The sequence below is a fragment of the Pristis pectinata genome, chromosome 19 (genome assembly GCF_009764475.1).
Source record: "Pristis pectinata isolate sPriPec2 chromosome 19, sPriPec2.1.pri, whole genome shotgun sequence".
NCBI classification, from domain to species: domain Eukaryota; kingdom Metazoa; phylum Chordata; class Chondrichthyes; order Rhinopristiformes; family Pristidae; genus Pristis; species Pristis pectinata.
In genome coordinates this window covers 43,031,816-43,059,066 of record NC_067423.1, presented here as the reverse complement: position 1 = coordinate 43,059,066, position 27,251 = coordinate 43,031,816, and the positions used below count along the sequence as shown (strand labels likewise).

The 27,251-nt window shown below is 42.4% G+C and overlaps 1 protein-coding gene across 1 annotated transcript in view; it reads right to left on the bottom strand.

Annotated features, from left to right (window-relative positions):
* nedd1 (NEDD1 gamma-tubulin ring complex targeting factor) overlaps nucleotides 1–26,624 on the bottom strand; it is a 40,867-nt gene extending 14,243 nt beyond the window's left edge. Inside the window, exons 1-11 of the mRNA XM_052033676.1 lie at nucleotides 26,356–26,624; nucleotides 22,298–22,441; nucleotides 21,482–21,576; nucleotides 21,206–21,322; nucleotides 16,296–16,436; nucleotides 13,476–13,705; nucleotides 10,634–10,835; nucleotides 5,296–5,509; nucleotides 4,023–4,166; nucleotides 3,881–3,928; nucleotides 329–537 (exon numbers count right to left, since the gene is read on the bottom strand). Coding sequence (XP_051889636.1) covers nucleotides 329–537; nucleotides 3,881–3,928; nucleotides 4,023–4,166; nucleotides 5,296–5,509; nucleotides 10,634–10,835; nucleotides 13,476–13,705; nucleotides 16,296–16,436; nucleotides 21,206–21,322; nucleotides 21,482–21,576; nucleotides 22,298–22,433 — 1,536 coding nt within the window. The 5' untranslated portion in view covers nucleotides 22,434–22,441; nucleotides 26,356–26,624. The remainder of the gene's footprint in view (nucleotides 1–328; nucleotides 538–3,880; nucleotides 3,929–4,022; nucleotides 4,167–5,295; nucleotides 5,510–10,633; nucleotides 10,836–13,475; nucleotides 13,706–16,295; nucleotides 16,437–21,205; nucleotides 21,323–21,481; nucleotides 21,577–22,297; nucleotides 22,442–26,355) is intronic.
* Between the last annotated feature and the right edge of the window lie 627 nt (nucleotides 26,625–27,251).

Below are 27,251 nucleotides of genomic sequence, written 5' to 3'. Positions count from 1 at the left end.
GATATGTGGGAGGAAGGGGTTAGATAGTCTTAGGCGTGGTTTAAAGGTCGGCACAACATTGTGGGCCGAAGGGCCTGTATTGTGCTGTACTGTTCTATGTTTTGCCACCCTCTTTTATTCTGCACTATCATTCCTTTAGTTATTTAATCACTTCTGCCCTGCACCCAATCACAGACCTTGACCTTCTCCCCTCCCACCCCATCCCTCAAATTGCATCTTAGTTGTTCATCTGCAAATCTTTCCAGTTTTGGCCAAAAGTGATCAACTAAAATATTACTGACATTTCTCTCTCCACAAATAAATGTTGCTGGCATAGATTTTGAAGTACCTGGCCAACTGGCTCTTTCAAGTATTGCCTCCCACTCTGAATTTGGCTGACCATGGAAGTCTTGTCACGACACTGAGTCTGTTCTTTCACAGGGGATGGAGATGTAAAGCCATGCAAGGAGCTCGAGTGCACATCTCCCTTCGTACAGGAGCCCGTTGGATTAGTTCTTGTGGAAAATATGGTGTTCACTTCTGGTGAAACACCTAAACCTGCAAAGAAAAATATATCTGAGCTTTTTATTCTTGCATAGCAGTAATTTAAAACATGCAGCCATAGGGTATATTCTTTAAAGGAGTAAAATTATATCCACACCAGTGATTTCTAATAACGTTTGGTACAAGATTAGCCGTATGAATAAAGAGCAAAAGAAACTGGGACACTTTATTATGCTTAAAATCACTGTACTAACGCTAGTTATAGGATAAATTATATGTATATTGACTACCCTTGTTACACTATTTGTACTTCATATTTCTCCCTCACCCAATGTCTATTTCAATTTCAGTAAAGTACTCAGTCCTGCAAACATTTGTTCCTTCACTCTTTTGTATGGAATAGGAAGACTTTCAAACACAACCACTTTAATAATGTTAAAAAAAAACTTCATCAAATCTTCTTGTTTTTGACTGATGTTTTGTGTTGTATAAATTGCTTTTCATGCATGTTCTAAATTGGGTTTAGATGGAGTAATGTTGTGTTGTGTTAATGAAAAAGTTAATAATCCCCAAGTTCTGAAGAATGGATGTTAATACACAAGATATACTTCCTGTGAGAGTCACTGGTAATGAAGCACAGTATATGCCTTTCAGATCCATTCACAATGCTCCTTTCCACTAAAGTGATTTGTGCTCAAGTTGTGTCTGTGCAAAATTCTGTACAATATGTGGGCTTAGAAGTGACTTCCTACTTGCTTTTTGCTATGTTCTTACACAAACCAAGGAAGTTGGTTGGTTAATACCTAGTTCGAATGCCCAGATTACATCAGCCATTAAGTATATGTACTCTCACCAAATACAGGCTTGAGGCAAAAAAACAGAAAATATTCTAGTACACAGCAGGTCAGACAGCATCCGTGGAAAGAGAAACAATTAACCTTTCAGGTCCAAGACCCTTTGACAGAACTAATGAAGGATTTTTGAACCTGAAGCATTAACTTGGTTTCTCTCTCCAGAGACGCTGCCTGATTTGCTGAGTGTGTCCAACAGTTTCTGTCTTATTTCACACTACTAGCATCTGCAGCTTTTCTGATTTTCACGAGTCTGAGACTATCGCACGAAAGCACATCCTACTGCACAAACATGCTTTACTCCGCAATCCCAGCATGAAGTAACTGAACAGAAATCATTTGCCTTGGTTTATAAACTAGCAGGGGAAGGCTTCTCAACTGGGGGATAATTTGATAGAGACTCAACAAACTAATTCTTGTCAGAGTTGAAGGTGGTGTCAGAAGTTATCAGAAACGAAAACAGCAGTTTTCTGTGGAGAGATAGAAACGGTCAGCTTTTCAGGTCAATGACCTAAGGTTTACTGACATGAAATGCTGACCTTGCTTCTCTCTCCAGGCACAGCCTGAACTGCTGAGTATTTCCAGCAATTTCGGCTTTTGTTTCAGATTTCCAGTGTCTGCAGTTTTGCTTATAGTCAGAATCATACAGCGTGGAAACAGGTCCTTCGGCCCAACTCGCCCATGACGACCAAGATGCCCATCTAAGCTAGTCCCATTTGCCCACGTTTAGAGGGATATGGGCAAACCTTAAGGCTGCGCAGGTGTCCCCAATTATAGGGGCAAAATCCGCCAAAAGGTGTCTGGTGATGCTAAAAGTGACAGAATATTGGCTCTATGATAGTGTAACTGTCTGCTAGGAAACCACTTTCATCTAATGTGAGCTCAATGTAATTTTTCCTGAACCAATTTTAACTCTGCAGTGTTGTTCTATTGAGCAGCACTTTACAATATTAATTCTGTGGTATGAAAAAGCAATGGATGGTTGAACCAGGGCTGTAACCAAAAGCAGGGAGTTTAATGCAGCCCATTCCAAGGTAAGAGGCAACCACTGCACATTAAATATTCATTCTGTCTAGGCTGATGGCGGCTTCAGAACAATTAGAGCAAATTCAGTAAGTCTGAACAGTAATCAATTTATTCACCCAAGAAATAAAGGGAACTGGAACCTGCAACCTGCGACATTCTATACCCACAACAGTATGAAAGTCAGATAAGTTTCTGGGACATGAACCTTGGTGCATTTCTCTTCCTCTTCCAGAAGAAAAGGAAGAAGTTTAACAGACAAGCTCAGAACAGCTAGATTCTACTAAACATCAGGTTGATGTTCTTTGTTTGAAGCATCTAGGTCAGATACCATCTACGCTCCTTTTTCAAATAGTGCCAGGGGATCTTTTTAATCCATCCTAACCAGCAGATGGAGCTCCTGGATTTGTACCTCACAACTGAAACTGCAAAACAGCATTGAATTATCAGTCCAGATTACGTGAGGCCCTAGAATGCAGTTTGAACAGAGGAGCAATCATGCAATCAGTGGAATCAGTCTGAAACAGTACAGAGATAAGAATACTGTCAAACTAAAGCTCACACTTCATGTTGAGCACCTAGTATCAGCAACAGTACTCCAAAATCAGCTACATTTCATCCAGATACAGACTTAATTCTAAATTGGCCATGATATAACCTCGTCCCAAACATAGATGATCATCACCAAAATGCCAGTGGATATCAGTGTGCCAACCTGTTCCACACCAAGTTAATTTCTGGAGCAAAAAAAACTGATACTGTAAGTCCAAAACAAGAAGAGAAAATGTTGGAAGTACTCAACAGATAAGGTAGTATCTGTGGGGAGAGAAACAGTCAATGTTTCAAGTTAAGTACCCTTCATCAGAACTGGAAAAGTGACAAAATAAGCATTTTAACTTAGAGACAGGACAGGAGGCGAGAAGAGGAAATGTCCGTGATAGGATGCAAACCAAAATTACCCAGGTAACAACTGCTTTAAGAAACAAGTTAGAGACAAAAAAAAGGGGGAAAAAAGAAAAACTGAACGAAAGTTAGCCATGTCTGAAGACAAAATATAGGAAAAAGTAACATTGGACATGGCTGTACCTTTCATTTTCAATTTGTTCCTTTATTGGTCTCTAACTGCTGTTTTTTTTTAAAATAATTGTCACTTGATAATTTTTGTCTGCATCCAATCACAGACATTTGTTATCTCCACCCTCTCCTCACTCAAACAGAACACACTTGTTTCTCACCCTTCCAGTCCTGATGAAGGGTCCTTAACCCAGCTTGAAATGTCAACTGTTTCTCTACCCAAGGATGCTGCCTGACCTGCTAAGTTAACTTCCAGCTGCACCCAATACAATTACAACCTTTGCAGCTATGATACCAAACAAAGAAGTTTTCTAATACAGGCTTTCAGCTGCTCATAAAAGAACGGCTATAGCCAGTCCCGGCTACATTCAAAGAATAGTGTGCGACCCTATTGGTCAATTTCCTAATGCAGATCAACTAAGTTAGTTGTTCAACAAAGCACATCATACCATTTCCTCTCGTCACAGAGTCTTCCGTTGCCTTTAATCCTGAAACATCTAGAAAAGCAAACCATAATTCATTATGACTAATTGCCATGTTCATTAACTAATTTGCACGTTTTGATAAGCATACTAATTTAAATCAACTTACCATCTCTTACCGGTGAGAACACATCTCCAAAACTGTTCCTACCCAAACAATCAAGGTTCTTAAAGTTGCCACTGTTATCCGCTCTTTTTGTATTTTCCGTCTCTTTGGATGGAATAACATCTAAACTGGTACTATGTGATAGACCTGGAAACACAGCGTAAGGGTAAAGCAGGCTCTTACAGTCAAGTCAACATTCACTTTTCTTGCATTCGTCAAAAATAAGAGGACATCTGTCCAAAGAACTTTGCCACCATAATCCCAAACAAACTAAAATTCATCCTTGGCTACATGAACTAAATAGTAATATAGCAGTAGTGGTATGTTGATCTTTATTTTGAAATCATTGGGACTGTATTTCAGCTAGAACATATTTCAGAAGCGGGGTACAACATGCAATTTTTGCTAAATGGTGCAACCCCAATGACAATTTCTAACTGTTTGTGCACATGTATTTGAGAGAAGATATTCAGCCAAATGACTGGATTAATTTGCCTTTTCACATCATCATTCAGTTCTATGCTATGATATACCAGTACAGAGATGATAGCGTAGAAGTCAAGAAATTATGGCTGTTTTAAAACAGCAAAATTCCTACTGCCTTTTTTTTAAATTATATTTTGCCACCACTGTCAAACCAGTATATATTAACTATTCTTTGTTGCCCTGACATTAAAAGTGGAAATGAAATCACATCAATATCAAAGTGGATTGACAGTACTCCTCCCTGAAAAAATTAAATGAACTAGCTTCCAGGGAGGTTTTGGGATGCTTGCATTCAAATTGGTAAATGCATTGAATTGTTTTACCACAGCAGAATTTGAGCCCATGACCTGCAGGTCCAACGTCCTATGCTAGAACTCTGCTTTAGTAACCACCCTCCTGACACGACAGGCAACAACAGAAACACTGAAATCACTCAGTTAAAGCACTCCAAACATTTCTCTATGCAACTTATTAACAAATACTAAAAGATTTGGCAAGGTGATAATTACTGTGCATCCCTAGTTGTTCATGGTACATTAAGAGTTAACTATGCTGTGTAGAAGTAGCGTCAACATATGGACAATGGCAGATGCACCACATTTCACCGAAACAAACCAATTTGACAGCTGTCCTGGTTATTTTCTGGTTCTAAACAGTAAATTATTAAACGTATTCTTAATTTCATACATGTACAACTTGCACTAAGGTTGCCAGTCCGATACCATTTCAACAGGACTTTTAGCCGTACATTTATAATTTATTTCGTTCTTATTTAAACAAATAGTCCTACCTTTTCCCTCTAGGGTAGCTTCAGCTCCTTTTTCTTCTGGAATAACAGGAGGTACTTTAACAGCTGGTGCAGCTGTCGTCAGTGCAGCAAAGTCCAGGATCTCTTTTGCACCGCCGCTATTCGAAGCGCTGTTTACCTTAGTAGAAGCCTTCTTTGTGGCTGCAGTTGACAACGAGGATGAAGTCCTGTTTACAAAGCTTTTACTCCCGTTTGACTAGAAGAAAAAACAGCTCATTTAAAATAGTGTAACAACTCTGTGATTTATAACTGGAAGGCTGAAAATGAAATGGCTGTCTTAACTGACCATAGAACACTACAGCACAGAAAACTGGCCATTCGACCCTTCTAGTCTGTGCCTGACACTGTGTGGTACCTCAGAAATATAGTGCATTTTTAGCAGAACACCAGTGATTTCTACAATGAACATAGAACACTACAGCACAGTACAGGCCCTTCGGCCCACGATGTTGTGCCGACATTTTATCCTGCTCTAAGATCTATTTAACCCTTCCCTCCCACGTAGCCCCCCATTTCTCTATCATTCATGTGTCTATCTAAGAGTCTCTTAAATGTCCCTAATGTATCTGCCCCCACCACCTCTGCCAGCAGTGCGTTCCACGCACCCACCACTGTGTAAAAAAAACGTACCCCTGACATACCCTTTATACCTTCCTCCAATCATCTCAAAATTATGTCCCCTCGTGTTAGCCATTGTCGCCCTGGGAAAAAGTCTCTGACTGTCCACTCGATCTGTGCCTCTTATCATCTTGTACACCTCTATCAACTCACCTCTCATCCTCCTCCTCTCCAAAGAGGAAAGCCCCAGCTCACTCAACCTATCCTCATAAGATAAAATTAGTTATTTTTTAAATAACATTAAATGTGAAAAACATTACTTCAAAGTTATTCTGCAGATGTACATTATCCTTCAAGTACATATGGATTGTCCACATAAACTAACACAAACAAAAATCAAGGCACAGGATTTGCAATTGTTCTGACTGCATTCATAAATCACTAGTCTCTGGTTATCCAACGCTCGCCAAAGGAAAATTTCTCCTTAACTGCTCCACCAAAATCGTGAATACATATGTTAGTTATCCTCTTCATATCTGTTCTAAAGAACAATCCCTGGTTTTAAAAATAACCAAAGTTCCACACCCTGAGTGTAATCCTAGTAAACATTTACTGTCCTTGTTCTAAGGGCTTAATATCCTTGTTAATGTGTGATGCCCATAATAGTGCACCAACTGATGCCCATAATAGTGCACCAACTGATGCCCAAACTGAAATTTCGCAGCTTTAATGCGACTTTGTTTATTTAATTCAATGCCCCTACTTTGCCTCACAGTTCCAGGGACACAGGTTTAATCCTGATCTTGGGTGCTACTTATGCAAAACTTGTACATTCTCTGCATGACCGACAGATTTTTTGGGGTGCTCCAGTTTCCTCCCATATCCTAAAGAGATTCTGGTAGGTTCATAGGCTGTTGAAAATTACCCCAAGTGTTGGTTAGTGGCAAAAGGAATAAAAGCGAATTTTTTTGGGCATGTGCGGAGAACAGGATAGTATTGAGTCTAATAGGATTGCACTCAGAGTCACTCAGCATGGAAACAGGCCCTTCGGCCCAACTCGTCCATGCCGACTGCGATGTCTAGCGAGCTGGTCCCATCTGCCCACGTTTGGCCCATAGCCCTCTAAACTTCTCCTATCCATGTACTAATGTGGATGGCTTATAAATGTTGCTAATGTGCCCGCCTCAACCACTATTTCTGGCAGCTTATTCCAAATATGCACCACCCTTTGTGTGAAGAAGCTGCCCCTGATGTCCCTATCAAATCTCTCGCCTCTGAACTTAAACCTACGCCCTCTTGATTTTAGCACCCCCTCCCTGGGAAAAAGACGATGTGCTTTCACCCTGCCTACGCCCCTCACGATCTTGTATACCTCCATCAGGTCACCCCCTCAATCTCCTACATTCCAGGGAATAAAGTCCCAGTCCACACAACCTCTCCTTGTAACTCAGGCCCCCGAGTCCAGGCAACATGCTAGTAAATCTTTTCTGCTCTCTTCCCAGATTAATAGCATCTTTCCTATAACAGGGTGACCAAAACTGCACACAATGCTCCAAGTGTGGCCTCACTGACATCTTATATAACTCTAACATAACTTCCCAATTCCTATGCTCAGTACTCTGACTGATGAAGGCCAGCGTACCAAAAGCCTTCTTCACCACCTTGTCTATCTGTGACACCACTTTCAGCGAACTATGCACTTGCATTCCTAGGTCCCTCTGTTCCATAACACTCGCCAGGGCCCTACCATTCACTGAATAACTCCCAACCTGGTTTGATTTCCTGGGAGCAGTCATGGACCCAATGGCTCCCTCCTGTGTCATTACAAGTTCAAGATTTATCAAACCCACAACCTTCCTTAACAGCCTTGTCAGTTTGCCCTAATTTCTGAACATGCATTTCCAGGTCCCTTTGCTTCCGTATTCCCCTCAAAAAGGAACTATTTGGATTATATTCTTTCTCCATGCCATTTCCCTCAAAGTACATCATTTCATACTTAACTCGCATTAAATTTTATTTGCAAAGTTGCTACCCATTTTACCTGTAACTGACCTCCTGGTCTACCATTATACTGCCCTCTGAGTTTCACACTTTCGCCAAACTTCAAATTCCACCAAAAGACATGAAATATATAAAATGTTGAGACTGTGAATAACAACAGATTAATGTCCCTCGTCTGATGCTTTGCAGATGGTTGGTGGGGAGGTGGGGGTTGGGAGAGGAGTAACACTGGAACACCAGCTGCTGATCTTTAACCATGGTACGATCAGCCTAAAAAAGGCAGAGAAGGAATTCCTAAATAACATGCAGTGGTGTTAGTCAGTTTACTGCAAGCCCAACGAGGCTTGAAATGGGGCTGCATTTCTGCACTGAGTTTAAAGAAAGTTAGAATAAGCAAGGTTTTTGGAAAGAACAAAGATAAAATAGGAGTAAACCGAGTAGGCCAAATTTTACTAGGCCAAGAAGTGACTGAGGAAAAATAGGCTGGAAGTTGCAATGTGAAGGTAAATCTGTCTTAGAGCAATGGAAGGCATTCAAGGGGTTAAGGATAAACATGCCTCACAAAAGATAAACTTGATTGCCAAATCTAGAGTCCCTAGATTAGGGTACGATAATGCAAATAAAAGGGAAGGTTATGTCAGACACCGAGAACTGAACAACACGGAAAGCATGCAAGGTGTTGGGGTGAAATTGAAAGAGAAATTAAGAAAGCAAAATAAGGTCATAAAAAAAAATCAGCAACTAAAACTGAAGAAAATCCAAAGATATTTTAAGTACATGAAGAGAATGGAGGTTAATTTAGGGTAAGGTAACCTATGTGCTGAGGTGGAGGACCTGGTCAAGTTCTTAAACTTCATAGCTGTTGTCACAAAAGGAGACAATGATTAAGCATGGAGTGTGTTGAACTTTATATGGGATAAAGACTGTTATCAAGTATTAAGAAGGTTAGCATCTTTGAAAGTGGGTAAGTTGCTGGATCTGGATGGATTTTATCCCAGGCTGTTAAAAAGGAAACAGCAGAGACTCACCATCTTTCAGTCCTTTTTGGTTACATAAGTGGTGCCAGAGGATTCAAGAACCCCAGGTAACCCTAAAAATCTACATAACTTGAAAGGCCACAGTTTGAGTACCATATACAATTTCCAGTGAGTTTAGAAGAAATATGTAATTCTACTAGAGATAGTGGAGAGATTTAGGACGACGTTGTCAGCACTGGAAAATTTTAGTTCTAAACAAAGGTTGGATCAGCTGGTTTTCTTTGGATAGAGGCAGCTCAGAAGAGATGCAATTGAAAACTTTGCAAGTAGGAAGGAACTTCCTTCTTTAGCATGAAGGTTAAAATCAAGATTTTAGGTAATTGGTTAAAAAAAAGAATTAAGGAGAATATTAAAGAAATAAAAATCACCCAGGTGTTTCTGGAGCTCTCTCATGAAAAGGTGCAGAGGTAGAAGCCCTCAATACTTTTCAGAAGTACTTGAATGTACACGTGAAGAGCCATGACCTTCTGCTGGAAAATGGGATTAGACTGGGCAGCTCTTTTTCAGCCGAAGTGAACAATATGTGCACGAAGTCCTCCTTCTATAAGGTAGTTTTTCTTCGATTCCATGGATGACCAGAAATTTCTTTCGGTTAAACTTTGGGAAGACTGAAGCCATCGTCTTCAGAAGTTGTCCCAAAAATTAGCTCCGTAACCACTGGCCTCATCATCAACCTGGCCACGTTTAGAATTCCTCCTCCTCGATATACCCATTTCCCCCTCAAATGCCTCTGACCTCCTTAGCTTTATCTGCTGCTGAAACCCTTGTCCATACCTTTCTGACCTACAGATTTCACTGTTCCAATGCACTCATCCAATCCCGGACTTTCACTCAAATCCCAGTGTCCGAAATCTCTCCATCCGAACTCTAACCCATACATTGCAAAAATGTACCTATGGTCAAGTTTCTAGTATTCTATTTCAATATATTTTCACACAGCTAGATACTTGTGAGGAGGTGTAGGATTAATAAACTGTAATTATATTCATATCTTAAGATGGATGAGAATTATGGCTGCTTGAAATACTGATTTAAAAAGTGTCCTTTAGGCCAGAACAGCCACAACACTGCTTTCCTGGGCTGGGTGCTGTGTGGTAATTGCTGTGTCTGGAACTGAATTGGATTCCCATTATGTTTGACTATGGAGATGATAGTCAATCTTAACGGGGAATGGGAAGGCTGTCTCAAACAATGAAGGTGATACCTGCCTTTGTCTCATTAGCCGAACCTCGGGTGTGAGGCTGCTCTTTGTCCATCTGCAGTAACCCTTTGTCAGTTTCCTGCTCAACCCAGAACTGTAGAGCCTGGCTAATTAAAATGTGCGTGACAATGTTTGTATAAATAACTGCTTACTCCTTTGTACTTCGGAGAACTCCGCAGCAGGCTCCACGATAGACTAAAGAGATTTCTCCCTAGCAATGTATTGCTAAATAAACGAGTTTGAAGTAAACTGTGGCACTGTGTGATCTTCCAACAGACAGAAGGGGAACTTCAAAATCAGGTTAACACTTGGAGGTCATTTGGGAGCCTGGACAGTGACTGCTGAATTACTGAACTCATTATGTTCTACAAATGTTAAATGAAACCAGATATTATGTGGTAATATGAATGCTTATGTGCCTGCAACATAAAACGGCAATACTCTGCTCCAGCTCAATACACTTGGATTTAAAACTACATTGGTATTACATAAGAACAACTCCATGAATAAACAGTCCACCTACCCTGATTTGTGTGGAACCATTCTGAAACTTTAAGCACCGCACAGATTTCTTATGGGCACTGACAACTTTTAATGGTGAAGTTGTCACTCGCAAATCGTACACATAAATTTTGCCCCTGATGGATCCGACAGCCAAAGTTGCTCCATCAGTCATAAAGCCAATTGCAGTCAAAGGAGCCTCAACAGAAATAGTTCGCAATACCCTGTGCAAAATGAAATTCAGAAAAAACATCAGCACAAAATGTTAGTGTAAATTCTGCTCAGTTCTGCTTTCTGAATGACAAAGTTGATACAATCATATGCCACTTCAAGTTTTTCCATAAGATCCTTCTACTATTCCATGTTACGGACTAGGTGAATATTCCTTTAAGATAGAGGTGTGTGTGTGTGGCGTGCTTACATCTACAGAAGATAAAGGACGTAATGACATTGTTGAAGAAGTCAGTCAGGAGAGCGAGAGAGAGACCAGCCTGCTAGTTTCTCTATCGATGGATGAGAAACAATAACTGTGTCTGTCACTACAATCCACGTATGGAAATTGGGAGTAATCTGGTGGAGTTCACTTTGTTGCTGACCTGTAGACGGAAACAGGTATTTGTGTGGACAGCCACGATTCGGATGCTTTTCGGGGTGAGGAAGTCACTACCGAGTAAACACGGAGGTGTCGTTTGGGTTCCATCATGGAACACTTGGATTTCGTAATTACTCTCTCTGTTCTCTACATCTACGTCTTACATTCAGACAACGGTGGTTGTTGAAGAAGCCTTTGCTCATGTTTCACCTTACAGCTTGTGGAACTGAACTTTAATAACCATTCCTGGACTTGGAGTTTGGGACTTTGCCACACACACACACGACGAGTTTAGTTTTGGGGTTCATGTTCAAGGTTTAACATTTTTACTTCTAACATCCTAACATATTTACTTTTATTTTTCTTATTATAAGTAGTTATTAATAAAGTAGTTTTTAAACACTGAATCATGACTCAGTGTGTTTCTTTTGTTGCTGGTTCGTAACATCTCTAATAAGAAAAACTTTGTTACCACATCCCAGGCGTTGCACAAGTGTGCAGAAATTTCTAAGTCATTCTTGCACCTGTTTTAATAAATGTGAAATTTGATTCAAAGGGTAAACATGCATAATTGAAAGGGCAGGTATTAAACCAAGCAGCAGGTTGCAAGCTGACTGAAGTAAAACCCACTCAAGAAGGTGCCAAGCCAAAATGCTCAAAATGTTTCCTAAAAGTTTGTTGAGCTACCATTTCAGTTCTCCATTGAATACTTAGGCTTGTACAAATTAAAAATAACAAAAACTTGGGTGCTTGGTGGAATTGTATCTTAATAATTTTTTCAGTAATGAAGATTGTGACAGAAACAAGTTCTTGGATATGTTTTTTGCTGAAGAGTTAGGAGGCCATACTTCCCAACACTCACCCATGGACAGAGTTTTAGAGGGGATATCTTGTCTGATCCCTGTAACCCTCACCTTGAATATAATCAGTGAGTCCATCTCCGCAGAACCCTGGGGTGGAGATTCATGACCCTCAGACAAGGAGTGCAGGAGTCAGAGCTTCAACAAATCAAGGGTTGGGGCGGTAGAGTGGTGCATCTAATAGAGCTGCTGCCTCACAGCCCCTTATCTTGAGACATGTCCCTGGTTTTAGACACCCCCTGCTGAAGAAGATAACATCCTTGCATCTACACTGTCAAGGTCTATAAGGATTTTGTGTGTTTCAATGAGATCACTTTCATTCTTCTAAACTCTTGAAGAGTTTAAACGCTTAAACTCTCCCATTTTGCTAGAAATCAATCAAATGAACTTCCTTTACCACAACCATATTGTTTCTTGGATAGTTAAGAGTGGAACTGTACACAATATTCCAGATCTGGCATGGATGGGTACTTGTTGGTTGGCATTAGTAGGCAGAATGGCCCATTTCTGTGTTGTATGATTTCATGACTCCAGAGGTGGTCTTAACAAGTACGTACATAACTGTAACAACCATCTCCAAGACACTGTATGCCTTCCTATTGTTGCTGTATCTGCATTTTAGCCTTCAGTAATTCCTGTACAAGGACACCCAGATCCCTCCATACAACAACACCTTTTAAGTTCTCACAATTTAAACACACTGGATTTCCATTTTCTCCACCAATGAATCACATTTTACCACGTTTTCTGCCGCATCCTCATGCATTCACTCAGCAAGTCAACATTTGAGGCCTCTCTGCATCCTCCTCACCACCCACACTGTCACTCAAGGATTTGCAAGAGACCATAACTAGATGCCTGCTGAAATCTCAGAAGACTGTTCAACTGGAAGCGATTACAAGTATGGGAATGGACAAAGTCATAAAGGGCTATTGACACAAGACTGAGGATACAACTTCGTGTAACTGCATCGGGAGCCTGTAAGTTTCGGCAAATACAGCTAAGGTGACCTAAAAGAACTGGGTAGCAAATTTCAGGGATCACGATTTGGTGCCTCGCACTTTGCGGCAAAACTTCACAGCGTGACATGTCAAAAAATCCTCTCCGACAATCAATGTCATTAAATACAGTTTTCAGGAGTCCCTGACCATCGTACTAAAATTGAAAAATAAACATTTGACCACTCCAACACATCTCACGGGAACGTGAGGATGTGTTCTCAAAAACACTTGTCCATATTTGACAATGATTTTAACTTCCTTGCAAAAGTCTTCTTGGATCCTCAGCAAAGGGCTTCTACATACCACATTTTATTTGTATTTGCTAACTGCAGTTGTCCCGTTGTTCTTTCAAATCATTTCATTTATCAAGTTATGCAATGTATCTCCCATTACATATGTAACTTAACTTACATTTTGCTGGAGGAATCATAGCAGTTGATTTTTTTATCCAAACCAACTGTGGCAAACAACAAATCATTTACTGGTGAAAAGCACAGGCCGGAAGCTGGAGCCTTATGAGCATTTTCAAAGGTATGGTGGACCTGTTGTGTGTTAACATCCCAAAGAGTTACAGTCCCACTGTCGTGGACACTTCCCAGCAAAGCTTTTTTAAAGATGGAATACTTCAGGTCTTGCACTGGCTGAAAGAAAGAAAAAAAAATTAAAAGTTTACTTGTGGAAGAGGAAGGAAATGTGAATTCTTCTGCATCAAAAATGGAAAAAAAAATACTGTTTTCCAAAATTAACCACCGATAGAAACAAGTTAAATTATTGATACACAGGAGACTGCAGATGCTGGGATCTGGAGCAACACATAAAAAGCTGGAGAAACTCAGCGGGTCAGGCAGCACCTGTGGAGGGAAATGGACAGTCGACGTTTCAGGTCGAGACCCTTCATCAGGGCTGAAAGATAGAAGAGAGACAGTCAGTCAGTATAAAAAGGTGGAGGGGAGGGATGGAGCAAGAGCCAGCAGGTGATAGGTGGATCCAGGTGAGAAGGGGTGAGAGGCAGATGGGGGAGGGGAGAGTGGGAACAGCACCAGAAGTGACAAAGGGTTGAAGATGATGGAATCTGATAGATCTGTTGAATTGTTTTGTTGGGACAAAAAATGCTGCTTAGGTAAACCAGAAAAGAAATAGTCTTATGCTAAATGCACAGTCTTACTAATTTAACACACGTTCTACATTATATCATTAAGTAACCAGTCACCATTTGGAGTACAAAGACAAAAGATTGCAATAGTTCCAATTTACTGATAGATTGACAAGCATATTTTGCAGGATCAATACTCAAAACATTTTAATAGAAACAGTTAAGAGGTGAAAGTATCTATTTGAACTTGAATTTATAGCTTTTCTGGTACCTATAAGGGTACAGAGAAGCAGAAAGGTTAATAAAATCCTGTATGCGATTAAATAATGTTTATCTTTCGGACACGAGTAAACTACAACACATAAATAATGATCTCCCAGAATGCAGCTATGTCAGAGATATAGGTTGTATATTAACGTAATGCAGAACGGTAATCAGAAACACCAATGGATGGGGGTAAAGGCGGCATTTAGTTCTACGGTCAGAGAAACATGAAGCAATACACTTTGCAGAAATAGAGAGCTTCAGTACAAACTAAATAGTAGAAAAGGTGTGTATGATGAGTGATAGCTTGACCTATGTGTATAAATCTTTGACATGGCAGGGCTGGTTAAGAAAACTGTCAAAATATATGGAATCCTGGAGTTCCTAAATGGATGCATAGAGCAAAAAAAAAACTTTACATTGAATCTTCAGTACAATTCTAGTAACCACATTTTAGCAAGGATGTGAAGGGCCTCAAAAGGGTACAGAAGATATTGTAGGGATGTTTCGAGAAATGAGGGTTATCAACTTTGCAGCTCGGCAGGAACCTGGGAGCAAAAGCAAAATATGGCAAATGTTGGAATCCTGAAATGAAACTGCTAGAAACGCTCAGGTCAGGTGGTATCTTGTATCATAAAGATGAACTCTTGACCTCACAATCTACCTTGTCATGGCCCTTGCACCTTATTTGTCTACCTGTACCGTACTTCCTCTGTAACACTACTTTCTGCATTCTTTTATTCTTTTCCTTTTTACTACTTTGATATATTTATGTATAGAATGATCTGTCTGGACAGCATGTAAACACAAGCTTTTCACTGTATCTCACCACATGTGACAATCATAAACCAATTACCAATCTATTGGGACAGAAACAGAATTAAATTTCAGGTTTAAGTCAAGTCTTGTTTCTTCTCTCTCCACAGATACTGACCGACCTTCTGAGTATTTCCAGCATTTTCTATTCTTGTACAGGAAACCTCTGGAGCAGACCCCCATTAAAAAGCAAGTTGAAAGATGTATACAAAATCTTGATGAGTCTAAATAGGGTAACAGTGAGGTATGTAGGACTAGGTATCTGAGGTTTATGAAGGAGATATCTGGGACTAGGGACACAGACTTAGTGAGTTATGAAAGGTCCAAGAGTGACACCTTTTTACCCTTTGCATAGCAAGTGATGATGCAATCCACTCCCTGTAAACTCAATTGATGCACATTCAGTTGTGTTTCCATTTAATTGGATAAATGCTTAAAGGTTACAAAAAAATTGCAGAGCGTGGGAAGAGAAAGGAAACAGGCCTCCTGTGCAACGACAATCCAATGATTCCTTATTCCACCACTCCTTATTGGAGTAAATTTTAATACCAGGGTTATAATGTGGATTCCTGCATTGACTCAATTATAAAAATGTGCTAAACAGTTAACTTGATACTGAATGCTGAAATTAGACCTCTTAAGCTAAAAATTTAAAAATCAATTCTAATTCCCAAGTGTTACACAAACAAATTAACATTAATAAACTTAGATTTATAAAATTATAGATACAGCATAATAATCATTTGGATCAATGCACCCAAGTTGGTTCCTTAAAGAAGCAATTAAATAAGACTCCCATGCTTCCTACATAGCCCTGAAAATCTGAGTATGCCTCCAATCATCTGTGAAAGTTATTTCCAAACTTTCCCACAGTTTTAAAAAGTGCAACTAACAAGTAAAGCCAATAAACCCTCTATTTTTCATATCTACTCAAACCAAATATTCAAGCCATAAACTAAAATTGACGATTTCTCAATTTTAATATTCTTAGGTTTTCTAAAGCAAGCAAAGAACACAAAAATGTTAAACATCTCACAGTAGTGGTTAGGAGTACGTACCTGAGTTTTGCCATGGCCAAACGGAGCACTGGAAATATTTGTTGTAATACTGTGTACAATAATATCACCACTGCAGGAACCGGAGGCTACATAGTAGTCGTTCCAATTGAAGCACACACAAGTCACTACTTCCTTGTGATCCTGCAGCACACATATTGTTGATCAGTACAAACCCATACACAGTTTGTATATTCAAAAAAATGGAACATTGAATTAAGAGACAACATTGCGATAAAGTAGAAGTTTGGTATTACTTGGATGTCTCCACGATTAAGAGTACAGAAATATGGGTGCACAGTTTGGAAAATGAATCTGGGAGGATATAAAAAAAATGGTGTTCATCTTAAAGCATTTCCAAAGCAAAGGTTATAGTAGTTAGGAAAATTAGGTGGGTATGAAACAAATACAGTTCTGTTGCACACCTTCTCTAAACTATTAGGAATCTGAACAACAATTGTGGGAGTTAACGCAAACTGTCCAGTATTTCTAGAGTAAAACCAAGAATTCTAATTACAGACCCAACACTTTGCTTCAAAACCAAAATCAAATATTCACATTTCACCATGAAGGCTGTGCAAAGAAATACTTGCAAATAGTTATTCAGCTTTATTTCGAAAGGAAAGAAAGGCATAGCCCGATGTTAAGATCTGCCTCAGTTAAGTTCAATCTGTAACTTATCTTCACATGATCACACAAGTCCTTCCCCAATCCATTGCTTTGAGTTACAAGTACCGGTAACAAAACCACAACTGCGGTCTTGTTCAAAGGTTGCTGCATTCTTTAGCCACGAAATGAAGCTCACTAAACCTGGTCTCAGATCCCCTGGACCTGATATTGTTCCCAGGGCGAAAACATGATCACACAAAATTTACATTTGGTCCATCATGTCTCTTGTAGTTGAAAAAGAGCTGCCCAGCCTAAATCCATCTTTCAGACCCAGAGCCCTGCAGTCAGTTCTTAAAGTAGACATGCAAGTACTTTTTATTTTAAATGCAATGAGTTCCAGACTCCTGACACTATGAGAACAAAATGTTTTGTCATCTCCCCTCATCCTTCCAAGCATTCCTCTAAAACTATACCCCTCAGAGGGAAGTAGATCCTTCTTGTTTATTCTAAGCCCCTCAATTTCACACAACTTTGTTAAGTCTTCCTTAGCCACAGCTCTCCAAAAAAAAACTACCCTAACTTATCCAATCTTTCATATTAGCTAAAATTTTCCAGTACTGGCAACATTCTCATAAATCTCCTCTGCACTCTCTCCAGTGCAACCTGACAAGAACACCACCATTTCTGGAAGAGGTCTCTTGGTCGAGTGATGAAAAGGTATATAAAAATTATTTAACGAGCATGCTTCCTGATTCTCTCACCCACCTGAGAGACGGTAGGTAGCAGTTATGGTGCTCAGACAAAACAGAGAGAAAGTCACATCTTATCTTATAACAGGAGGCCATTCAGCCTATTGGATCCATGCCAACTGCTGGGGAGCAATCACCTCAAGCCCATTTCCCCTTTCCATATTCCCCTATACCCTGCAACTTATTCTCTCTCACGTGATCCCTTTGATTCCCTTTGTCATTAATCTATACCAAGTGCTGATTTACAGTAAGCAGTTAACCTAGGGATGGAGTTATATTACGATGGTGCAAAGTCCCGATTAGGCCATTCCTGAGGCAGTGACAGTAGTTCAAAAAGGAATTGGAATATAGATAGGAGGGAATAGCTATGTCTGCACAACATTGTGGGCCGAAGGGCCTGTTCTGTGCTGTTCTCCATCTATGTTCTATTTACCAGAAGATTAAGAGGTGCTTTGATTTAAGACATTTAAGGGAACAGACAGGTTAGATGGTGTGAAATGCAGTTTTCCAGTTGGGAAATTTCTTTAAAAAAAACAGAACAATTTTTCAGGAGTGAAGTACATTTGCAAAGAGGAAGAAATCTGCAAACTCCCTTCCTCAAATGACAATTAATGCTGCATCACATCAACTTCAAATCTGACATTAATAATATCTTTTATTAACCTCAACTTCCCCAATATCGACTGGGACCTCCTTAAGTGCAAGAGGTTTAGATGGGGCAGAATTTGTTAGGGGCATCCAACAGGGATTCTTAAATCAGTAAGTAGATGGTCCAACTCGAGCAGTGCCCATACCGGACCTGGTGTTGGGAAATGAGCCAGGCCAAGTGACTGACCTTTCAGTGGGGGAGCATTGAGGAAACAGTGATCACAACTCATTAAGTTTTAAGATAGCTATAAATAAGGAGAAATATGGACCTTGCAGGACAGTATTAAATTGGGGCAGGACATACTACGAGGGTATTACAAAGGAACTAGGGAGAGTTCATTGGGAACAGCTGCTTTTGGGCAAGTCTACATCTGACACGTGGAAGGTATTTAAAGACCAACTGCACAGAGTACAGGACAGGTATATTCTAGTAAAGAAGGACAGACAAGGATGGCAGGGTAGGGATCCTAGGATAAGAAAGGTGGTGAATTTAGTCAAGAAGAAAAAGGAAGTGCATGTAAGGCTTAGGAAGTTAAAAAAAAATCAGAGCGCTTGAAGATTGTAAAGAAACCAGAAAATACTAAAGGGAATTAGGAGAATCAGGAGGGGCCATGAAAAGTCCTTGGCAAGCAGTATTAAAGAGAGTCCCAAGGCATTCTACACCTACATTAAGAGCAAGAGGATAACCAGGGAAAGGGGAGGACCACTCATGGATAAAGGAGGGAACACGTGCTTGGAGACAGAGGATGTTGGTGAAGTCCTAAATGACTATTTTGTGTCAGTATTTACCAAGGAGAAGGATGTGAAGGATAGTGAGATCAGTGTGGAGCGTGCTAATATGCTGGAGCATTTTGAGATTAAGAAAGAGGTAGTGTTGGGTCTCTTGAGGAACATTAAAGTGGATGTCCCTGGGCCTGATGGATGTACCCCAGGTTATTGACAGAGGCAAGAGATGAGATTGCTAGGGCCTTGACCAAGATCTTTTGTGTCCTTTCTAGCTACAGGTGAGGTCCCGGAGAACTGGCAAGTAGCTAATGTTCTTCTGTTTTTCAAGAAGGGAAATAGGGATAATCCTGGAAACTATCGACCGGTGAGTCTCGTGTCAGTGGTAGGGAAGCTCTTGGATAGGATTTATGAGCATTTGGAAAACCATGGCCGAATTAGGGACAGTCAGTATGGTTTTGTGCAGGGCAAATGAGGTCTTACTAACTTGATTTGTGCTTTTTTTTGAGGTGACAAAGATGATTGATGAAAGTAGAGTTGTGGATGGCATCTGCAAGGATTTTAGTAAATCATTTGACACGGTCCCACATGGGAGGCTGATCCAGAAGATTGAGCTGCATGGGGTCTACGGTGACTTGGCCATTTGGATTCGGAATTGGCTTGCCCATAGAAGAGAGAGGGTAGTGGTCGACGGGACTTAGTCTGGCTGGATTTCTGTGACTAGTGGTGTTCTGCAGGGATCTGTACTGGGACCTCTGCTGTTTGTGATGTATGTAAATGACTTGGATGAAAACATGGGTGGGTTAGTAAGTTCACAAATGATATTGTGAATATCATTGGTGATGTTGTGGATAGTGCAGAAGGTTGCCAAAGGATACAGCGGGATATAGATCAGCTGCAGATATGGGTGGAAAAATGGCAGATGGAGTTTAATCCGGCCGAGTGTGAGGTGTTGCACATTGAGAGATCAAATGTAAAGGGACAGTATACAGTTAATGGCAGGACCCTTAACAGTGTTGATGTATAGAAGGATCTTGGAGTCCAAGTCCAAGGCTCCCTGAAAGTGGCTGCACAGGTCGACAGGGTGGTAAAGAAGGCATATGACATGCTTGCCTTTATTAGTCGAGGCATTGAGTTCAAGAGTCAGGAAGTTATGTTGCAGCTTTAGAACTCTGGTTACGCCGCATCTGGAGTATTGCATTCAATTCTGCTCGCCCCATTATAGGAACAATGTGGAGGCTTTGGAGGGGGTGCAGTAAAGGTTTACCAGAATGCTGCCTGGATTAGAGGGCATGTGCTGTAAGGACAGGATGGACAAACTTGTGTTGTTTTCTCTGGAGCATAGAGGCTGAGGGGAGGCCTGATAGAACTTTATAAGATCATGAACATAGATAGCCAGCCAGTATTTTTTACCCCCGGGGTCGAAATGTGTAATACTAGAGAGCATGCACTTAAAGTGAGGGGAGTAAGTTCAGAGATGTGAGGGGCAAGTTTTTGTTTTTAAGAACGGTGGTGGGTGCCTGGAACGCACTGCCAGGGGTGGTAGTGGAGGCAAATATGATAGATGCGTTGAAGAAGCTCTAAGATAGGCACATAAATGTGCAGAGAATGGAGGGATATGAACGTGTAGGCAGAAGGGACTATTTAGTAGGCTTTTAATTACTACGGTAGTGTAGTGGTTAGCGCAACACTATGACAGCGCCAATGACCCGGGTTCAATTCCTGCTGCTGTCTGTAAGGAATTTGTATGTTCTCCCCGTGACTGTGTGAGTTTCCTCTGGGTGCTCCGGTTTCCTCCCACATTCCAAAGACATACGGGTTAGGAAGTTGTGGGCATGCTATGTTGGCGCCGGAAGGGGGGTGACACTTGCAGGTTGCTCCCAGAACACTCTACGCAAAAAGATGCATTTCACTGTGTGTTTCCATGCATATGTGACTAATAAAGAAATCTTATCTTAGTTTAATTAGTTCGGCACAACATTGTGGGCCAAAGAGCCCACTATGTACTGTTCTATGCTTTATGTAACCAAAGATGTTAAAGAGACATGGGGATAAAAAGACAAGTCACATCTTACTGACTGGTGGAATAGGCCAGGGGTATTAAATTATTTGTTCCTGTCCCTATATGCAATTGGCACAACAAACTAACATCCATCAGCAATGAACCATTATTGAATAGAATACCTTCAGCGTTCTATGACATCTCCTTGACTTTACATCCCAGATATTAACTGTGTTATCAAGGCCGCCACTTACAAAATACTTGCTAGTGGAACCCAGACTTATACATGTCTGTTTTTTCTGTAGAAAGAAGCAAAACACATCAAAATGGCATCACATTAATGGAAGACATTTAAACAAAACTGATGTTACATTCATATAGAATTTCCCCCAACTTAAGAATTGCAGGTCAACCATAAATCAACACAAGCTCTAGCATTTGAAGAAAAGGTTACCTACCCCATCTGCAAATTCTTTTATAGGAACAGGAGTAGATTTGCAGGATGATAACACGATTTTGTCCCCACTGCTGGATGAACTCAACAGATGCTGATGTGGAAGAATGAAGGAAAATGACTGAAAAAATTGGTTACTTTGCTTCATTAAAAGAACCTAATTATTAACACTCTGGACGACATAAACTTTTGTAAATGAACCAATGATATCTTGAGGCATTCAAAATTAGACAAAACTCATCTGCAAGAAATTTATTAACATAAAACAGTCTTTAAAACCTCAACATCACAAAAATCTTCAATTCTTCCATCAATGCTCTATTTTAGCCAAATTACTTTAAAGCTGGCACTGAACACACGTTAGGTTTTATTGTATTAAGAATTTAAACATTTTACATATTAATATACAAGAGAATTAACTGATCATGGCAGCATTAGCCTTTAGTTAGATCAACAGTGCAGAGACCACATGAAAGCAACAAAACATAGTAAAATAAATGCATATCGAGGGCTTCAAATGAAAAAGTAGGAGGAAAGGCGAGCAAAGGCAAAGAGAGATCAGGAAAACAAATTCCACTGGGAGTAAGAGCAAACTGCATGTGAAAATCAATGTCAATAAAAAAATCACTCCTCCTTGCATACTCAGAAACACTGATTTGCAAACATCAGTGCAAAATGCGTCCCTCAATAAACCAGGGTCCTGCTAAGACATTAAAATCAATTATCACTACATTTTAAGAATGACAACTGATCACATTTTGCAATTAACTCGATTCACATGATTACAGCCGTATTGGCAGCAAGGAGCCTCAAAGGATATTATCGGCAGTCCAGCAAACACAAGTTACTTCACAGGGCTTCTTGTGAGGGTTAAACTGTTCCACCACTGTCATGGAAACCGAATCCCAGATTTTAATGTCATCCCCACAAGAGGCTAATTGGATGCTATCCTGCATGGTACGTCCTGTAAAGTATGAGCCAAAGTAAAGGTTTTGGTTAAAAACAATTAGCTTCATAAAAACTGAATTGATATCTCTATACAAATAAATGGAAAAGACAAAATTCATGCATCCTACACTAGTCAGTTCTTTCAAGTATGCATTTTTTTTATATTCACTCTTTGGATGACCAGCAAGGGCAACAATTAATGCTTCTTCTCCATCAGGCAGCACAAGGTTGTCATGACCCATCTTGAAATACTGGAGTTCATCAGGTGAACGTATTCTCACAGGACTGTTTTCTGAACCCTCCACTATCTGACGCCGTACCTTGCCCACAGGAGGAAAGATGCAGTTGTTGATTAATCATCTCAGCCCTAGAACATCACTGCAGGATTTCCTCCGGACACCGCTCTACGTACTGCCAACTTCAGCTGCTTCATCAATTACTTTCCTACATTACAAGGTCAAAATTCAGGATGCTCATTTCAATTCTTATTCCCCAGTAAACGTTGCAGCCCATGGCTGCGAGACTAGACATTTATGCAACCCAAGCACCAGGCAATGACCACCTCGAAAGAAGCTAAACACCTATCCTTAACATTCAACAGCATTTCTCCACCCCCATCAGCTGCCTGCCATTAATATCTTGAGGGTCACCATCAAGCAGAAACTTGACTGAAACTAAGCAGCAATGTATCCTGTGACAAACAATTCCTATCTTGATTCTACATTACATAAGACAATCAAGAGCACTAATAGCAACATTTATTACAACAGACCTTAATTACTTAACCCAGTTTAATTTCACTAGCTTGGTGGAATTTTGAACCATTTCCAGAACTGTATCCTACTTCCTTGGATTACTGTTCCAGTAACATAACCACAGTGACAGCACACCCATAATACACAACAGTGCTTATACACCTGGTGGGGGTTACCCAGCAATGGTAGTGGTGAAATCTGGGTCACTGGCTGAAGGATATTTTTCTGGTGTGTGGTAGTCATTTACCCAGCTGATCTGTGGAACAGCTATCCCAATTTAGTACATACTCAGACATCTGAAAGGCTGAAGACGGAACAGTGAGAGCTGAATGGAGAATTAAAACGACATGCAATCAGCTCAGGGGTCACTCTTGCGGACTCAATGTACGAGTCCTGCAGAGCAGTCATCCAATCTGCATTTGATTTCCCCAGTGTAGAAGGGACCACAAGGGACCTCAACCTACAAGTGATTCGTTGCTTTACCTGGAAGCAGTGTTTGGATTCCTGGATAGTGGGAAGAGGTAAAATGGTTGGTGCTGCATCTCCTGCATTTGTACATGAAGGTGCAATACGAAGGGGAGTGGGGTTGGAGCAGACACAAACAGTGAGTCTCCTAGGGAACAGTCCCTTCAGAATGCTTAGAGTGGAGGTGAAGGCAACACATTTAAGGTGATGGAACTTATGGAAGAATAGGGAAACTGGTGGGATAGCAGGAGAGGTGAGAATCAACTATGGCAGAAGGAAAACATGGCCAAGGGAAAAGGAAGATGCATCAAGCACTGGTGAAAGACGTTATCAGAAATGACCGGGATGAAAATGGGGATGGGTGTGTTAGTAAGATCGCAGAGGATACAAAGATCACTGGTGTTGTGGATAGTGTAGAAGATTGCCAAAGGATACAGTGGGATATAGATCAGTTGCAGACATGAGCAGAGAAATGGCAGATAGAGTTTAATCCTGCCAAATGTGAGGTGTTGCACTTTGAGATATCAAACGCAAGGGGACCGTACACAGTTAATAGCAAGACCCTTAATAGTGTTGATGTACAGAGGGATCTTGGGGTCCAAGTCGATAGCTCCCTGAAAGTGGCTGCACAAGTTGATAGGGTGACAAAGGCAGTATATGGCATGCTTGCCGTTATTAGTTCAGGCATTGAGCTCAAAAGTCAGGAAGTTATGTTGCAGCTTTATAAAATTCTAGTCAGGCCACATCTGGAGTATTGCATTCAATTCTGGTCACTTTATTATAGGAAGGATGCTCTGGAGAGGGTGCAGGAGAGGTTTACCAGGATGCTGCCTGGATTAGAGGGGATGTGCTATGAGGAGTGGTTGGACAAACTTGGATTGTTTTCTCTGGAGCAACAAAGGCTGAAGGGAGACCTGATAGAAGTTTATCAGATTCTGAGAGGCAAAGATAGAGTAGACAGCCAATATCTTTTTCCCATAGTTGAAATGTCTAATACTAGAGGGCATACATTTAAGAAAGAGGGGGTAAGTTCAAAGAAGATGTGCGGGGCAAGTTGTTTTTGTATTTTTTTTTACACAGAGAGTGGTGGGTGCTTGGAATGTGCTGCCAGGGGTGGTGGTGGTGGAGGCAGATAGGATAGAGGCGTTTTAGATAGGTACACAGATGTGTAGCAAATGAAGGGATATGGACATCATACAGACAGAAAGGATTCATTTATTTAGGCACTTAATTACTAGTTTGGCACAACATCGTGGGCCAAAGTGCCTGTTCCTGTGCTGTAATGTTGTATGTTCTAGAAGAGGTACACAGGAGCCAAAAGAAACTGACAGTACCCTTTTAGGAGGCATTTGTACTCAACTTCCGCCCCACCAGTCCATACATTTTGACCTCGAACACCTTCATACTCTCTTATCAATTCCTCTATCTTTCCCTCACTGACATCCTTCTTCACTCCTACAACATGTGGGAGTACGTGTTTTCTATGCTCTCTTTCACTTCTATTTCTGCTGCTTCATTTTTTGGCCAATTTGTACATGGCTTTGACAATAGACTTTCTTAAGATCCTGCTTTCCAAGCCTAACTCCTAAGACTCTTTCAACAGGATGTCCTCCCTGTTACTATGTACGTGGTTTGTGAGTGTTCCTACATGCACCACAATAACTGCATTTACTCCATTTCTCTTAATTTCCCTTCTACCCACCGTGAGGCCCATCCTACCTGGCACCATATGCAACACACCTTTTGGGATTCTCAGATGTGGTTGCAGAGGACTGATCTCTGTACCACAACTAAAGCCCCATGTCAGAAACACATCACGATTCTGCTCGTCTCCACACTTGAGACAGATGTGGCTGTCCACCCTGCAGTCTCTCTCCTTATCCTCGCAAGAGTGATTAATTCACACTCGTTGGACAGAACTAGCATCTACTGACTCTACCTCACAGTCTCTTGTAAATCCCCAGTTCCTAAGTCACACCAATTCCTTCCTGAACTTGCTTACTTGTAGAATGTAATTCTTTCCCTTCTCTTGTGTGTCAGAGAATCCCCGTATTACATCCCAGCTCAATGAAAGAGCCAAACAGATTCAAATTGGAGACACCTCCTGAAGTGTTTGCTCAGGATACTCTCATCATCCACAAATTCCCACACATCGTGGCCACACAACCTGCTATGTCCCATCCTTGACTAATCTTATTTAGCTAAAGCCTTCATCCAACAATTAGTTGTTTGAATCTAATCACTCCCTGGTCTTAACAAATGTGCTGACAGGTTAACAGGCTGTTGTAAATTACTGCTTCGTGTGGTCAATGGGAAAACCAAAGTGGGCATGCAGAAGACAATAGGTTGGACAGGGAAACAGGGCTGTGTTGGGAGCAGGGGATAAGGCAAGTAAATAAACCCCAGCAGAGACCAGGACCTGCCCAGCCGGCAGTTCATGACCTGAACGCTGTCTGAGTGACCCTGCTCCCTTCCATTCACTGCCAGGTGGGGGTCCGGTGCTCCTGCGGACACTGGGTGAGGTACCCCGCCGACCCCGGTGCCGGGCGGGGGGTGGGGGGCTCCCCCGACCAACGCCCCGTCTCCCTGCCCACTGCCCACACGCAGCCTCTCCCGCTTCCTACCAAGGTAAGAGGAAGCTGCAGCTCCCGCTGGCGTCTCCCTCCCGGAGGCCCGGGCCTCTCGGTGGGGGAAGCGGACGCGCTCTTACCTGCGGGCCTCAGCCGGCTCCCGGGCCTCTCCCTCCGGGGGTCCCGGCCAACCCCAGGCCGCTCGGGACACGGGCTCCGAGGGCCCGAGTGCAGAGAGCGGCCGGTGGGCCGTCGGGGCCTCACTCTCTCCCCAGCTGGGTGCCCGGGAGCCACCGAGCCCCGGGCGAACGACCGCGGTCTCCCGGCTCCGCCCGTCCAGGCCGCTCACCGGCGGCAGCGCAGCCCGAGCTCTGGCGCCAACGGCTGCCGGACACGCGTGCGCACTGCGGCGCCGCGCAGACCCCGCCCCCTGCCCGCGCGCTCCGCCCGCAGACCCCGCCCCCTGCCCACTGACCCCGCCCCCTGCCCGCGCTCTCCACCCGCAGACCCCGCCCCTGCCCACTGACCCCGCCCCTGCCCGCGCTCTCCACCCGCAGACCCCGCCCCTGCCCACTGACCCCGCCCCTGCCCGCGCTCTCCACCCGCAGACCCCGCCCCCTGCCCGCGCGCTCCGCCCGCAGACCCCGCCCCCTGCCCGCGCGCTCCGCCCGCAGACCCCGCCCCCTGCCCACTGACCCCGCCCCTGCCCGCGCTCTCCGCCCGCAGACCCCGCCCCCTGCCCACTGACCCCGCCCCCTGCCCCCACCCCTGCCCACTGACCCCGCCCCCTGCCCGCGCTCTCCACCCGCAGACCCCGCCCCCTGACCCCGCCCCTGCCCGCGCGCTCCGCCCGCAGACCCCGCCCCCTGCCCACTGACCCCGCCCCCTGCCCGCGCGCTCCATATGCAGACCCCGCCCCCTGCCCGCGCGCTCCGCGCCGCAGACCCTGCCCCCTGCCCACTGACCCCGCCCCCTGCCCGCGCGCTCCGCCCGCAGACCCCGCCCCCTGCCCACTGACCCCGCCCCCTGCCCGCGC